This window comes from Zea mays, chromosome 5, assembly GCF_902167145.1.
Source record: "Zea mays cultivar B73 chromosome 5, Zm-B73-REFERENCE-NAM-5.0, whole genome shotgun sequence".
Taxonomy (NCBI): domain Eukaryota; kingdom Viridiplantae; phylum Streptophyta; class Magnoliopsida; order Poales; family Poaceae; genus Zea; species Zea mays.
The window spans coordinates 191,921,734-191,938,556 of NC_050100.1; the positions used below are offsets into that span (position 1 = coordinate 191,921,734).

Consider the following 16,823-nt stretch of genomic DNA (forward strand, 5'->3'; position numbering starts at 1 on the left):
TGCCCAGCAGCAGTGACACTCCATTCCACATGGTGCGGACTGGATCCAATGTATACAGTCACGACACACTTCTCTGTGCCATGCTCGACGAATTCACGACCATCATACTCTGGCTGGCTCCTGATTCCGAGGCGAACTATGCATGCTCTCAGCAACTTGGGGAAACCATCTTCATTCTGGCAAAAGCTGGTTTGGCAACAGACCTCCATCTGACTTCTGAGAGAAGGAAAGGGGGAAAGCATTTCTGAAATGAAGGGATGAGAGCAAGAATTTTTTTAAGAAAATAGTTTTGACTCAAAAACTTTTGGATCAGGCTAAGGGTTACGTCCTGTGGACAACCTAACGACTTTGATACCACCTGAAGCGTCCCAATCCTCTGGGACTCAAATGTGATACAATTACTAGTCCCAGGAGGCTAGTAAACACATTTATACAACAGATGATTTCAGATCTGCTTAAACGAGACAAACCTATAAAGGTGGCGATCAACTTTAAGAGTTGGTCCACAACTCAGGACATATCATCAGAGTGGGGCTGAAGCAGCCCGATATACGCAGCGAAGCAAATCAGCGGTCCAACAGCCACAGACAAGGTTGGGAACAGTCGTAACTCTTACCCGATCTCCTCTTTCTGAAAAAAAATAAATAAGCAAGGGTGAGTACAAACGTACTCAGCAGCCCACCTTCACCCGCGGAATGGGGAAGTCAGATATAATGCATGGAATATGTGGAGCTCAGGATATTTTGCAGAAACAACAATATTTTATGTAGGGTTGTTTTGAAAAACATTTTGTATTTTCAAAAGCGCATCCTCTCCAAAAGGAGCAGGAAGTTTTTCAGTATTAGAACAAAATCCCCTGGACTAAACCATCCAGGTATCTCAGCAGTTTCCCACTGGTTTTCATTTTCAAAAACAGCCACTGGACTTCCCGTCCACCATAGCTCACGGCTCAACCGCCGGACCTTTTAAAAAAACATTTTTCTCAAACGCATCCTTTTTTGAAAACAAAATATTAATTGCCATACCATACCAGACTCGTCCATTCCTGTGGACACGGACTATTCGAATAGGTTTTCAAACTCTGCGCAGAGGTGTACACTTTACCCACTAGTCCGGTTTCTGCGATCTCACCGTCGTGAGACCCGAATGCCGAATCTCTTTCTTTCCTCGCACGTCCTAACCCTAACGGTTATACCGGAAGGAGTCAGGCCACCGCCATGTCCAAACCGGACAAAACATTCCCCCTCCTTATCCTCCCGGTGCTCCCCAGCCTTCATAACCCTAGGGTTGGACCGTACGAGTTCAGATTGAGTGACTGCCCACACAGTCTCGAGTGGTTGTACTTATCATGAGTACAGGTAGTGAAAGATGACAAACCGGTCCTTATACGAGGGGACAATCCTTCTGCTCACGCCTAAACCAGCTGAGCCATCACCTTAGGCCCTCCCCTAAACCAGGGAGTCCCTGATTATCCCACTCACAAGGTGATAAGGGTAAAAACCCTTCATCATACACATTTTGAAAAGCATTTTCTTTTGAAAACTCACACCTTTTCTCAAATCATTTGTAACAAATATATCAAGTATTGATTGCGGCAAGCGGCTGGGTGGCCATAATAACTTGTCTCAAAATCATATCATGCATAAAATAACAGGCTAAGGGTTGTGGTTGAAAAACATAGGTAATTTATGCATCAAAGGGATCCAGTGAGCTTGCCGTGCTTATTCGGCGAAGAGGGAAGGAGAGCTCGCGGAACTGGCTTCTGGCTCCACCGCCTGGCGTAGACTTGCAGATCTGGCCTCCACGAGATGACATGAACGCTCCGATAGCAGGAGGGTGGACTGGAGGCGAAGCGACACTCTGCGTGTAGCCGGCAGAGCGGAGTAACTGAGTGGGTGGGGTGTTTTCCTTGGCTGAGGGTGTTGAGTGTGTGTGGAGAGGGAGAGGGTAGCTGGGTGTATTTATAGCTGGGTGTATGTGGTGTAGCACAGTGAAGTTCACTGTTGGTGAGAATAGTGACGAATGAATCGTCTGACTTAGTATGAACAGAAGAGTTATAGGCAGAATATGGGACGAGAGTATTTTGGGAGTTTTCTGGAATATGAACCATGCTTAAGGGATGACATGGTTGGATAGGGAATAGTTTGATAAGAATTTAGAAACGAGAATTATTGGAATCTGAGTTTGGAAGCCTGGTTCGAAGGAATCTCAAGTTAAGTGTGCTCAACTTGGAGAAACCTAAGATGGGTGACCAGATGGGAAGTTCCCACTGGAAGGAAAATCACAGTCACCGGAGTTTGTATAACTGGAATATGGGTCTGGCTGGTCTTAGGTGGACTGAACAGCGTGATGGATGAGTAGTTGAAATTTGGGGTGATCGGATGATCGATTAATAGTAACGGTGAATAGTAACGGTAGATAGTGACGGTAAATAGTAACGGTAAAATAGTGACGGTAAATAGTGACGGTAAATAGTAACGGTAAAATAGTGACGATAAATAGTGATGGTAAAATAGTAACGGTAAATAGTAACGGTAAATAGTGACGGTAAAATAGTGACGGTAAATAGTAACGGTAAAAAGTAACGGTAAATAGTAACGGTAAAAAGTAACGGTAAAAAGTTACAGTAAATAGTAACGGTAAAAAGTAACGGTAAATAGTAACGGTAAAATAGTGATGGTGAACGAACGATGAACGATGAATAGGAACTATGAACGAACGATGAACGATCGAATGATCGAACGAACGAATGATCGGAATTTTGGCAGCATAACGACCGGAAAAGGATTATTTGGACGAACGAATGGACGAACGATCGAACGATCGGACGAACGAACCATGAACGATCGGACGAACGATCAAACGATCGGACGAATGAACGATCGGAATTTCAGCAGCATAACGGCAGGAAAAAGATTATTTGGACGAACGAACGGACGAACGATCGAACGATCGGACGAACGGACGAACGAACCATGAACGATCGGACGAACGATCGAACGATCGGACGAACGAACGAACAACTAAGAACAGGGGGACAAACGATCGAAGAACGACCGAACGATCCTTGTGCTAGTGTGTGCTTGTTGTTAGGATTTATGGGCTTGGCCCAATTAAGAAATTCTAATAAATCCCAGGAAAATCTCAAAAGCCCATACAAGTGGATGGCTAGGGAATTGGTGGAACCAATAGCACCATATTGCTAGTTCTAGTGGAGTAGAGCTAGCTTAAATATGGAAGCCACACTCACTCACCAAGTCATGGATGAGAGGAGAGAGTGTGGAGAGCCACACGCGCGCGCGCTCGCTCGCCTGGCCTGGCCTGGCCGGGCCGGGGCGGGGCGGGGCGGGGCGAAGGGCGCGGGCGCACGACATGCGCGTGAATGGTCCGCCGAAATCCGGCCCCTCGCCTTGCGGGGGCGCGGCTACCTTTTGCCGTTTGATTTTTTGGTTTCTTGGCTGTTACGCTTATCCTAACCGATCGCTATAAAATCTCAACTGATTGCGAGATTTTCGTGGGAGGATAAGCTCGGGGGTCGCGGACTCGGCCCTATAAAAGGAGCCCGACAGCCAGCCTCCAAATCATCCCAGTTTCGCTTTCGCCTCTCTTCGTAGCTGAGCTGCCTTTTAGTTCCCTTCGTCCCGACCGCAGAGGTGCATCTGCGATCAGGGGAGCAAGTCTCCGGAACCCTTCGTCTTCTAGATCCTGCACCGGGAGAGGGCGAATAAGGTTTTTGGGAAGCGTCTCCACGCGACTGCTCGTGATCTTCTGACCTCGTCAAACCTGCTGATTTCGCTACTTCGACATCGTCGACCCTGCTGATTCCGGTGCGCGCCATCTATCAGTAAGTCTAATCAGTACGCATCATCTGATTTGGCTTTTGTATTTCAGTTCTTCTGATTTGGTCATGATTTATATTCAGAATTTAATTTGGAATTTGTCTAATTATTCAACAATCCAATAACCTTATTGTAGACAATTTCCTAGTTTTTCTATGGCTGCTTTTTCCGACGCGTTGAAGCCAGAAAATTTTAATGGTATGCACTTTAAGAGATGGCAAGTCAAGGCCACGCTCTGGCTTACTGCTATGAATGTCTTCCATGTTAGTAAAGGCAGACCTGAGGGTCCACTGACTCCTGAACAGGAGAAAGAGTACGACCATGCCAATACTATCTTTACGAGAGCCGTTCTTAGCGCCCTTGTTGACCGTCTGGTTGATGCGAATATTCAGTACACAGACGGGAAAGAGTTGTGGGATGCACTTACTACTAAGTATGGTGCATCAGATGCTGGCAGTGACCTGTATATCATGGAGAGCTTTCATGATTATAAGATGGTTGATAATCACTCTATTGTAGAGCAAGCTCATGAAATACAGTGTATAGCCAAGGAGCTCGACCACCTTAAGATAGTCCTTCCTGACCGATTTGTGGCTGGGTGCATTATTGCAAAGTTGCCTTCTACATGGAGGAACTTCGCCACATCTCTGAAACATAAGAGACAGGAGATATCAGTTGAAAATCTGATAGCGTCTCTGGATGTTGAGGAGAAAGCTCGGGCTAAGGACACGGGATCTAAAGGAGGCGAGGGCCACTCCAGCGCCAACATGGTTCAGAGGAACCACAACAAGGGCAAAGGAAAGCCAAAATCTAACAAGCCCAACAAAACTACCAACTTCAAGAAGAAGAAGAACAAGGCTGAATTGACATGTTTCGCATGTGGCGAGGCGGGTCATTTTGCCAAGGATTGTCCTGATCGAGCGAATCGCCGTGGCAAAAAGGGCAATGTCAACACAGTGGTCGCTAGCAATGAGGAAGACAAAGGGTATGGTAATTTACCTTTTATCTTCCTAGTATTTCAATCACCTAGCTGGTGGCTTGATACTGGTGCTAATGTTCATGTGTGTTCTGACATTAACTTGTTCTCTTCTTATCAGGGCGCCCGGGATTCTTCCGTGCTAATGGGGAATGGGTCACATGCTTCTGTTCATGGCACTGGCACGGTGGATCTGAAGTTTACTTCGGGAAAGATCGTGCAGCTGAAGAACGTGCATCATGTCCCTTCTATACACAAGAATCTCGTTAGCGGAACCCTTCTATGTAGAGATGGGTTCAAGGTAGTTTTGGAGTCCAATAAATTAGTTGTGTCCAAGTCTGGACAATTTATTGGTAAAGGCTATGATTGCGGAGGCTTGTTCCGCTTTTCTTTGTTAGATTTCAATAATAAATCTGTGAACCATATTTGTGCTAATGTTGATGATCTTGCGAGTATTTGGCATTCTCGTTTGTGTCATATTAATTTTGGCTCTATGTCTCGGCTTGCAACCATGAGTTTAATTCCGAATATCACCATAGTCAAAGGTTCTAAGTGCCATAGTTGTGTGCAGTCGAAGCAACCTCGAAAGCCTCATAAGGCTGCTGAGGAGAGACACCTGGCACCGCTAGAACTCATACATTCTGATCTTTGTGAGATGAATGGTGTGTTGACAAAAGGTGGTAAGAGATACTTCATGACATTGATTGATGATGCGTCTAGATTTTGCTATGTATACTTGCTAAAAACTAAAGATGAGGCTTTAGACTACTTTAAAATCTATAAGGCTGAAGTTGAAAACCAACTAGAGAGAAAGATCAAACGTCTTAGATCAGATCGTGGTGGCGAGTTCTTTCCCAAAGTCTTTGATGATTTCTGTGCAGAACATGGCATTATTCATGAGAGGACTCCTCCCTATTCACCCGAGTCAAACAGGATTGCTGAAAGGAAAAACCGTACGTTGACTGACCTGGTGAATGCCATGTTAGACACTTGTGGTTTATCTAAGGCATGGTGGGGGGAGGCAGTCCTGACTTCATGTCATGTTCTGAATAGAATTCCTATGGGCAAAGAAGAGAAAACCCCTTATGAGAAGTGGGTTGGGAGAAAACCATCACTTTCATACTTGCGCACTTGGGGGTGCATGGCGAAAGTCAATGTACCAATTAATAAAAAGCACAAGCTTGGTCCAAGGACAGTGGATTGTGTCTTTCTTGGATATGCTTCGTGTAGCATAGCATATAGATTTTTAGTAGTTAAATCTGAAGTTCCTGATGTGTATGTTGATACTATTATGGAATCACGTGATGCTACTTTCTTTGAACATATATTTCCAATGAAAGACATTCATAGCAATTCTAGATACTCTTCTGAGGTAACTCCTGAACATAGTACACCTATTGAGAGTTTTGAACAGCCACATGAAATTGTCCTAGAGGAGGATGACAATGATGCTCCTAAAAGGAGCAAGAGACAAAGGGTTGAAAAATCCTTTGGTGATGATTTCATTGTGTACCTTGTGGACGATACTCCTACTACCATTGCAGAAGCATTTGCATCTCCAGATGCAGATGATTGGAAAGAAGCAGTTCATAATGAGATGGACTCCATTCTTTCAAATGGTACGTGGGAAGTCACTGATCGACCCTATGGATGCAAACCTGTGGGTTGTAAGTGGGTGTTTAAAAAGAAGCTCAAGCCTGATGGTACAATTGAAAAGTACAAGGCTAGGCTTGTGGCTAAAGGCTATACTCAGAAAGAAGGAGAAGACTTCTTTGATACTTACTCACCTGTTGCTAGAATGACCACTATTCGAGTACTACTTTCTTTGGCTGCCTCGTATGGTCTCCTTGTTCATCAGATGGATGTAAAGACAACTTTTCTTAATGGAGAGCTGGATGAGGAAATCTATATGGAACATCCTGATGGATTTGTAGTAAAGGGTCAAGAAAGCAAGGTGTGCAAGTTATTGAAATCTTTGTATGGTCTGAAGCAAGCACCAAAGCAGTGGCATGAGAAGTTTGACACGACTCTAACGTCTGCAGGCTTTGCCATTAATGAGGCAGACATGTGTGTATATTATCGCTGTGGTGGGGGCGAAGGAGTTATTTTGTGCTTATATGTTGATGATATATTGATATTTGGCACAAACATTGATGTGATCAATGAAGTCAAGTCTTTTCTATCAAAGAGTTTTGATATGAAAGATCTGGGAGAAGCTGATGTGATTCTAAACATCAAGCTGATTAAGGCAGATGGTGGGATTACTCTCTCGCAATCTCACTATGTTGAAAAGGTTTTGAAGCGATTTGGCTTCTCTGAGTGCAAACCTTCTCCAACACCTTATGATCCCAGTGTGACACTGCGAAAGAACAAGAGAATTGGTTTAGACCAATTGAGATACTCTCAGATTGTCGGTTCACTCATGTATCTTGCTGGTGCAACAAGGCTCGATATCTCGTTTGCTGTGAGCAAATTGAGTAGGTTCATGTCAAACCCCGGGACTGATCATTGGCATGCACTTGAGCGGGTTATGCGCTACCTACAAGGTACAATGAGTTATGGAATTCACTATTCTGGTCAGCATGCAGTACTTGAAGGATATAGTGATTCGAACTGGATATCTGATGCAGACGAGCTTTATGCCACCAGTGGTTATGTCTTTACTATTGGTGGAGGTGCGGTATCATGGAGGTCATGCAAGCAGACCATTTTGACGAGGTCAACCATGGAAGCCGAGCTAGCTGCACTTGACACAGCAACCGTTGAGGCAGAATGGTTGCGTGAACTCTTGATGGACTTGCCGGTGGTTGAGAAACCAATACCAGCTATCCTTATGAACTGTGACAATCAGACAGTGATTGCTAAAGTGACGAGTTCTAAGGATAATGGAAAGTCATCAAGACATGTCAAAAGACGTTTGAAGTCTGTCAGAAAGTTGAGAAACTCCGGAGTTATAAGTGTGACTTATATTTCAACAGATAAAAATCTGGCAGATCCTTTTACCAACGGACTACCACGTAATGTGATAGAAATCGCATCGAGAGAGATGGGTATGAGACCCGAATAAAGTTGCCATGGTGGAAACCCAGTCTATGTGATCGGAGATCCCGTGAATTAGGTCCTAGGAAGAACAAGCCATTGGTGAACTGAGGAGAGTAACCTTTGACCCTCTCTAAGTAAAGATGCAATACTCTCAAATGCTGTAAGGCAGGTTGGCTTTGTGCCTTAATGTGTTCTGTTGGCTTGTATTAGCGAAGATGTTGTCCTGCAGAACATTCTTTGAAAGAACACACCTATATGAGTTAGACTGTCTAACGTCGCAGTCTATGAGATTTGGGTGATCTCTAGTAAACTCATGAAGAGACCTTAGAGTACGACGTATATGCTCCACCCAAGAAGGGGACTATTGGTAGCCAAGTACTGGTCATGACTTCAAGTGAAACCCATTCACGCAAAACTTGCAATTCAAGGCATAGTCCATTGTCCAAGTTGTGGGTTGGTGTAGCTTGGAGTTCTAGGCGGAAGTTCAACTTAACAGTCTCTGCTGAAAAACTAGTATATTAAACAGTAGTGAACAATGGCGAAAACTGCAGATGGGCATTTGAGATCTGGTGGGGGATTGTTAGGATTTATGGGCTTGGCCCAATTAAGAAATTCTAATAAATCCCAGGAAAATCTCAAAAGCCCATACAAGTGGATGTCTAGGGAATTGGTGGAACCAATAGCACCATATTGCTAGTTCTAGTGGAGTAGAGCTAGCTTAAATATGGAAGCCACACTCACTCACCAAGTCATGGATGAGAGGAGAGAGTGTGGAGAGCCACACGCGCGCGCGCGCGCTCGCTCGCCTCGCCTGGCCTGGCCTGGCCAGGGCGGGGCGGGGCGAAGGGCGCGGGCGCACGACATGCGCGTGAATGGTCCGCCGAAATCCGGCCCCTCGCCTTGCGGGGGCGCGGCTACCTTTTGCCTTTTGATTTTTTGGTTTCTTGGCTGTTACGCTTATCCTAACCGATCGCTATAAAATCTCAACTGATTGCGAGATTTTCGTGGGCAGATAAGCTCGGGGGTCGCGGACTCGGCCCTATACAAGGAGCCCGGCAGCCAGCCTCCAAATCATCCCAGTTTCGCTTTCGCCTCTCTTCATAGCTGAGCCGCCTTTTAGTTCCCTTCGTCCCGACCGCAGAGGTGCATCTGCGATCAGGAGAGCAGGTCTCCGGAACCCTTCGTCTTCTAGATCCTGCACCGGGAGAGGGCGAATAAGGTTTTTGGGAAGCGTCTCCACGCGACTGCTCGTGATCTTCTGACCTCGTCAAACCTGCTGATTTCGCTACTTCGACATCGTCGACCCTGCTGATTCCGGCGCGCGCCATCTATCAGTAAGTCTAATCAGTACGCATCATCTGATTTGGCTTTTGTATTTCAGTTCTTCTGATTTGGTCATGATTTATATTCAGAATTTAATTTGGAATTTGTATAATTATTCAACACTTGTGTGGAACATGGAGTGGGTGTGTGTGGGGGGGGGGGGGAGAGTTGCCATGAAATGGCTTGGGGTGGGATGAGAGGAGGCCCTTGCCCCTCTATTTATAGCCATGGTGGGGGGGGGGATTAGGGGGAGGGATGAGAGGATTAGTGGGAGGATGAGAGGATTAGTGGGAGATTAGCATGGATTTGTCTTATATGAGTGTAATTAGCTTGTAGAGCTCACCGTATGACACCGGAGGCATACGTATACGTATGAGCATGAAGAAAGTTATGAAGAAAATATTTGTGGGGGCTTGAAAAATGATTCTGAAGGTATTTCTTAGGAAGAAAATACTTGGAGATATATCGGTGGAATATTTGGGTAGTATTTCTGAAAAGAATCAGAGGGGATCTCTGGGGAAATATTTGTAGGATATTTTGAGGAGTATTTTTGGAGAGAATATAGACCACTATACTTTATTTGTTGATATCAACTCGCAAACAAACATTTTGAAATGAAATTTGAAATTCATTTTGAATTTAGAGCGAGTTTGAGATTATTTCAAGATTTGAATTTTTGGGATGCTACAGGGATCAACCTCAGTAAGGACCTCTGCTGGTACTTCTTCACAAATAGAAGCAGAAGGGCCAGCATCCTGGTCCAATCATGATAGTCGCCGAAGCTGCCTCTTCTTCTTCTTCTCCTCAACAGGCACAGTTGGACGGCTAACCTGGCGAGGACGTTTTGGGCGAGTACCCTCAGGCTTTCGGGTGTCCACTATTTTGTTAACCTCTTGTCCAATCGTAACAGCCATCGGTTCAGCATGGGCCGAGTCAGAAGATTCTCCAGCCAACATATTGAGTACAACATCTATTTCTGCATCATCCGGACTTGCCAGCATCGAAAAGTGAACTTGCCTCTCATCATTGGGAAGATCACGAAGAGGAGCAACCAGAGCTTCAACGTCTTCAGGAGAGGGTCGCACTCTAAGACCCAAACCACTATCACTAGCAGGAGGGTTGAACACAAAATTGAAAAATGACCTAGGAGGTGGCAGATTCCAAGCAGAATAAGCAACATGAGCACCAACATTTGATACCTTTCCCCTCAGAATCATATCTAGTCGGCTCACCAGATCCTCAGTAGGAATTTTCCTGTTGGTGACCCGAGTTGAGTCAGTAATACCACTGTACAAGTAATCTGGATACGCCCTGTCTTTCGAAGGCTGAATATTCTTGAAAACAAAGTCAGCAACCACAGCTTCGGCAGTCAGACCTCTCTCCTTCAGCAGACAGATTTCAGCCAGCAGAACCCTAGCTTCCGTCACCTCCAAGGCAGTGGGAGACTCAACCCAACTCGGAGTGCGTACATCTGGCTATCTCCCCGACCGAGGGGGAGGAACTTGCCGTGGTTTTCCATAATAAACCATTCAAGGCGCCACCCTTTAATGCTGTCCTTGAGAGGAATGTCAAGGTATTCCATCTTCCTCCTGCGGCGCATCTCTAGACTTGCACCACCAACGAGCTGGTGCTACCCCCAGCCATCCCAGGCCGACAGTGATACAAATACTTCCATAATCTGAAATGAGGAAGAATTCCGAGGTAGGCCTCACATAGATGCACAAAGATGGAAATTTGCAAGATGGAATTGGGATTCAGGTAAGTCAGGTTTAGATTGTAAAAATCGAGGATGTCGCGGAAGAAGGGAGAAATGGGAAGAGCAAGACCGCGTATGAGAAAATGAACGTAGACGACGGACTCGTGGGTATCCTCTATCGGAACAGTGACCCACAACAAATCCGCCAAGAACAGAGCTCTTTTGGAGGAAGAACTCCAACATCGACAAGGTGGAGGAGATCTGATTCTAAGACAACAGACATGTGGTTACCTGCGAACGGCAACCGGCTATTGGGATCGATGGGAGGAATGACTACCGCAACAGAACTCTGGCTCTTCCGCTTGGGCACCATCGCAATCTCGCCGGCGAATCGAACAAGGGCGAAATCAGAGGGAAACAAAGGAGTGTTTTGAAGCGGAAATGTGAAGTTAGGGCTCAGAACTCAAGAGCGCGCGACGACATGAGCATAAATGGGGTTTTCCCGGGTTGGGCACCGTTTCTAAAAAAGTGCCAAGTCATCACTCGGGAAAACGAGATTTCTGACAGTGCCTACCATAGCTCGGCTGTTACCTCTAAAAACGCTGACAACATCAAACACCACTCGACTGTTACCTCTAAAACACCAACATTGCCTGCCATAGCTCGGCTGTTATCTCTAAAACGTCGACAGAGTCAAATACCACTCGGCCGTTACCTCTAAAACACCGACAGTGCCTGCCATAATTCGGCTGTTACCTCTAAAACACCGACAATGTCTGTCATAACTCGGCCATTTTCTCTAAAAACGCCGAGACTCACCAAGCATGGCGCAGCAGTTACCAGTTATTGCTTGGTAATTATTTCTAATAACGTCAGCAACGTTGGGCGCGAAGGCAAACTATCAATCAACTATAAAAGAAGAACGACGAAAAAGCAAAAGGTTGCCCAGAGCAAGCTGAAGTTTTCTTGGATATACAGAGGAGGGAAGTTTTTCCACAAACTTAAAGACCAACTCATTATGAGTCGGCCTTTTCTCCCTTTTTCACTACACTACATTACATTACTACATTACTCACACTACACTATTCTACTAACTACTACTACATTATTCTGCTACTACTACTGCTATTAATAATTACCTATACTAATATTTAAACCAGTGGTGCTTTGCCACTGGCCTTGCTGCTACCACCACTGGCCTTGCTGCTGCCACCGCTGTCCTTGCCGTCGCCGTCGCCCTTGCCACCGTCGTCGTCGCCCTTGCCGTTGTTGCCTCCGTCACCCTTGTCGTCATCGTCGCCGTCATCACCGCCGTTTCCCTCGTCGTCACCATCACCACCGCTCCCCTCCTCGGACGAGTCGGAGGAGTTCTCCTCGTCCGAGGAGACCTCCGACTCATCCGAGCCCTCGAGCCCGAAGTGCTTGATGGCCCGGATGTACGTCCACACCTCGGCGGCGATCCCTTGGGAATCATCTGAGTCATCGGACGACACTGGGGGAGAGGCGTAGACCGGCGACCCCTCGGACTCGGAGGAAAACTCCTCCTCCGAGTATGCAGAGTCACCAAAGTCCTCCGAGGGGGGACTTGGCTCGCGCTTCCGCTTGTCACCGGAGTGGTGCGACGAACTTCCACCCTTCTTGTTCTTGCCCATGGTTGACTGGAAGAGGAGAGAAAAGTGGGAAAATAAGCAACAAACAGCCAAGAGATGTGTGAAGGCACCTGTGAGGCAGGCAATCTATTTATAGAGGTCGGAAGCAACCGCTCATCTCCTACCACGGTCACCGAACAATCGTAAGTATTCAATAAGCAATTCAAATCGTCTGGAAGCAAGTTAGGCAGCAGGCGCCGTTTCACATAACACGACACCATTTGGACTGAAGTCAACTGCTTGGACGATATGATTACACCCCACGGTCACGTCATGTTACTACTCAAGGACAGTTTGCTAAACGCTCAGCGTACCAAGCCATCCCTCGGTTACACCCATTGGGGAGGGGACGTCCAAGAATTTTCAATAGATTTTCCCAAGCAGTCACATCCATACAGTATACGCAATGAATGTATCAAGACAGAAGAAAGATATCGATGGAGATCAGAGGAAAGCCAAATATAGCTACTGAAGTACAAGTCTAATCAACAGAAGCATTGAAGCACAAAGCAAAATGAAGACCAGCCAAGAGTCATCTACCAGACGTCCAATCTATTGCCAATCAAATAAATTTCAAACCTAACAGGTCATGGGCAGATCACATTGTTATTCTTTAAAACAGGAAATGAAGACAACATGCTGATCTCTAAAGCATAAGCTGATGATATAATGCTGAGTTCTAAGGCATGAGACGAAGATAAGATAATACCTTCTAAAAGCATGAGATGAAGACCTTTGATTGGATTATTTTCAGTAATCCACTCTCTGGTGCACCCAATGAATCCTCAACCCCTAAAGACAGAATGCTGATCTCTAAAGCATGGACCGACGACAAAATGCTGATTTCTAAGGCATAAGACGAAGATCAACCAATGATTTCTAAAAAGCATAAGATGAAGACCTTTGAGTGGATTATTTTCAGTAATCCACTCAAAGCTCGGGGGCTACACCCATTGGGTGCACCTCCTCCTCAACCCCTAAGGATAAAATGCTGATCTCTAAAGCATAAGCTAATAACCGAGCACTGATTTCTAAAGTATAAAGTGAAGACCGTTGAAAGAGCTGAAGAAGGATAACAGAAGTTTGTTTTTACTGGATTGATTAGAGTTCAGAAGCAACAATTCGACAGGTGTACTTTCAGAGCATCCACGACCTAAAATCAAAACTGCAAGCTGGACCTAAAATCTTTGGGCCGATTATTTCAAAATCAACTCAAAGTTTGGGGGCTTGTGGGGGACAGATATTTCCTGGGTCCACTAGAAGGCTAGAAGGCCTCGCGAAAGACTTTGGGCCCATTACTTCGCAAGGCCATCCCTTTGTGGGCCAGGGGAGGAACCACTGGCGGAATGGATTGATGCAAGATTGGATAGACTCGAGCCTCGACGGCTCATTGAGTTTAAGCATTATCCACAGTGTTGACCCAATTCTCCCGTGCAGTGCCCTCAGACGTTGGAGCTAAACGAGGATAAGTCGGCATGATTATAGGAAGATAAATTCAGTCGGTTCACTATTACTTAGGAGCACGTAGTTATCATACCCGCATGAAACGCCCCACGATCGAGTATATAAGGCCTAGGGGGCACCCCATCAAAAGACAGGTCACTCATTAGCCATCTACTCAATTCTCTAGCATCCTCCATACTAGAGAATTCCCCTGTAACCCACCACATAAAGATCCATACCAGGAAGTAGGGTGTTACGCCTCTCTAAGCGGCCCGAACTTGTATAAAATTGTCTATCGTCTCTCGTGCGCCCATCACGAACCATTGAGCTATAGTCGGTAACACCGTCCTACCTAAAAGCACCTCGAGGGGTAACCCCAGGTGCGCGGTCGGGTCCCAAACACCGACAATAGCCGCTCTGCACCGCATCCAAGCGGCGGTTGCGCCGGAGCTTGTCGTACATAGCGGCACATGCGGCCACGTAGGACTGTTTCTAGAGGTCAAACTGGCAGTCACCAAGTTTCTTCTTGTCGTCGATGAGCGACCCCGATGCGAGTGCCTCCTGCTAATGGTGTTTGTTCCGGGTTTTCAAGTAAGAAACATGGATTCATGTTTGGCGTTGGTTTATAAAAATAACTCACAAATCAGATCCATGGAAAAAAATATTACAAAGAATAAATGTCACGCATGCAAAAAAGGGATTTAAGTTGGAAATATTATTCAAATAAAATAAATTGCATGAAAGGCTCTTCTTTAAATACTCTCTCTATCCAAAAATATAATTCAAGAATCTCGATGATACTTATCTACTACTACGCATTGTGCAAGGGTAGCAGGTGGGCTTGGGGAGAGATGTAGTAGATGTGTTTTCTATTATAGATGTAGACATAAATACACATGTGGTGTAGCGGTAGCTACTGCTAGCATTTGCTTGAGAGGTAGTGGGTTCGAATCCCCTTGGGGCCATGTATTGTTTTAATTTTAGCTAGGCGTTGGCTCTACGAGGGAATAGGAATGGGCTTTGCAGGGAGGAGGAATGAGAATGATAGATATAGAATGGTGGCAGAACATGGGAATGGACTGTGCGTGGGGAGGAGAGTCGGAAAGGCAGAACAAGGAATGGGAATTGCAGAACAGGGAATGGTGGCAGAACACGGAATGACAGACTACTATTGCAGCCTTAATAAGTAGTAGAGATTAGTGAAATTAGTCTGTGGTACTGCATCTCAGCATATATGCCTAGAATCTTCAAACTGCGATCCTTCCATTCCATGCAGCCATAGAATACATGATGATATGATTCAATGTGTGTCTGATATTTCTATAGAGTTTGAATGAATTAGTTCGTTAATTTGGAGCTTTGCTTCAAAGATGCTTCTCAACACTACACCAAAATAGTAAACTTCCTAGAGCCTAAACCCTAGGAAGTTAGCAAAACTCTTGGAAGTTAAGCCATCCCGTCGGAAGTTTGGCTCTCGAAAATTTTTTGTCGGAAGTTAGCTAACTTCCTACGGCTTAATAAGCCTCTTGGAAGTTAGTAGATTCTCGGAAGTTAGTAGTTTCACACCGTTAACGCCATCAGCCGACTAACTTCCTACGGCTTACTGTAGCCCCTAGGAAGTTAGCTAACTAACTTCCTACGGCTTACTGTAGCCTCTAGAAAGTTAGCTGACTAACTTCCTACGGCTGAATGTAGCCCCTAGGAAGTTAGCTGGCTAACTTCTTACGGCTTACTGTAGCCCCTAGGAAGTTAATTTGACCAGCATTACAAATGCTGTTTATATTTTACACCACATTCCACAAACATAACGAATATATCAATAGCTATATAGCACAACATATTTTCACATAAAACATCTCACACACAATCACATAACAATATTTAAATCCATAGTCTCATCAATTACATCACAAAAATCTCATCCATAGTCTCATCAATTACATCACAAAACTCTCACCCTGGTCATCGAGCAAGCACGTCCACGCCGCCGCCAAGCCCGCCGACGCCGCGGAGACCACCAGCGCCTCATCAGCTGGGGCCGGTGGCGAGGTCAACCTCAAGAAGTGGGACGCGGAGTTCGTCAAGGTCGCGTCGGCGACGCTCTTTGACCACATCATGGCTGCCAACTATCTCGACATCAAGGGGTTACAGGGCCTGACCTGCCGGGCGGTGGTCGACATGATCCAGGGCAAGTCACCGGAGGAGATCCGCAAGATCTTCAACATCAAGAACGACTTAACCAAAGAGGAGGAGGAGGTGATCCGCAGTGAGAACTCCTGGGCCTTCGACACATAGGCCTGTTTGGTTTGGTGCCTAACTTGCCACACTTTGCCTAACTTTTCTGCCTAAGGTTAGTTCTTCAATTCGAACGACTAACCTTAGGCAAAGTGTGGCACATTTAGCCACCAACCAAACAGCCCCGTAGTCTCCCGCTCCCCGTCTGTAGTGGACCGTTGTGGTTACTGTTAGCTTTGATCTCGATTGTTAGTTTGCTTGTCTGCAGTTATCTTCTGATATGATACATTAATAAGTAGTTCGTTTTGTCTACAATTATTAGCTAATATATTGAGGAGTTCGTCTGTGATCTGCAATTATCAACTAATATATTAAGTACTGCGCATATATAATACTTTCTAGAACAGGAATGAGTTAGTAACTAAATGAAGTTTTTCTCAACCCAGAGATTGGAAATCTGATAATAGGAGTGAAAACTAAAAAGAAGACATACATATGTTTTTTCTTCTGGTTGGACAACCATCAAAACAATAGCACTGAGCGACAAAGATTAAACAAAACATGTTAATTGACACCTACACTTTCTAGAAATTCTAAATAATACAGCTCATGCTGCATAG

General features: G+C 45.4%; 1 protein-coding gene across 1 annotated transcript; it reads left to right on the top strand.

Annotated features, from left to right (window-relative positions):
- The first annotated feature begins 10,896 nt into the window (after window positions 1-10,896).
- On the top strand, window positions 10,897-16,263 carry LOC103628765 (SKP1-like protein 1). Its single transcript, XM_008648908.1, has 2 exons — window positions 10,897-10,938; window positions 15,943-16,263. Exons 1-2 carry the CDS (start codon window positions 10,897-10,899, stop codon window positions 16,261-16,263), a joined length of 363 nt encoding a protein of 120 aa, XP_008647130.1.
- Window positions 16,264-16,823: the final 560 nt, after the last annotated feature.

Coding starts and splice junctions, on each gene's coding strand:
- LOC103628765 (XM_008648908.1), top strand. CDS start 10,897: ATGCACAAAGATGGAAATTTGCAAGATGGAATTGGGATTCAG. Junction 10,939..15,942: donor AAGATGGAATTGGGATTCAG/GTAAGTCAGGTT, acceptor TCATCGAGCAAG/CACGTCCACGCCGCCGCCAA.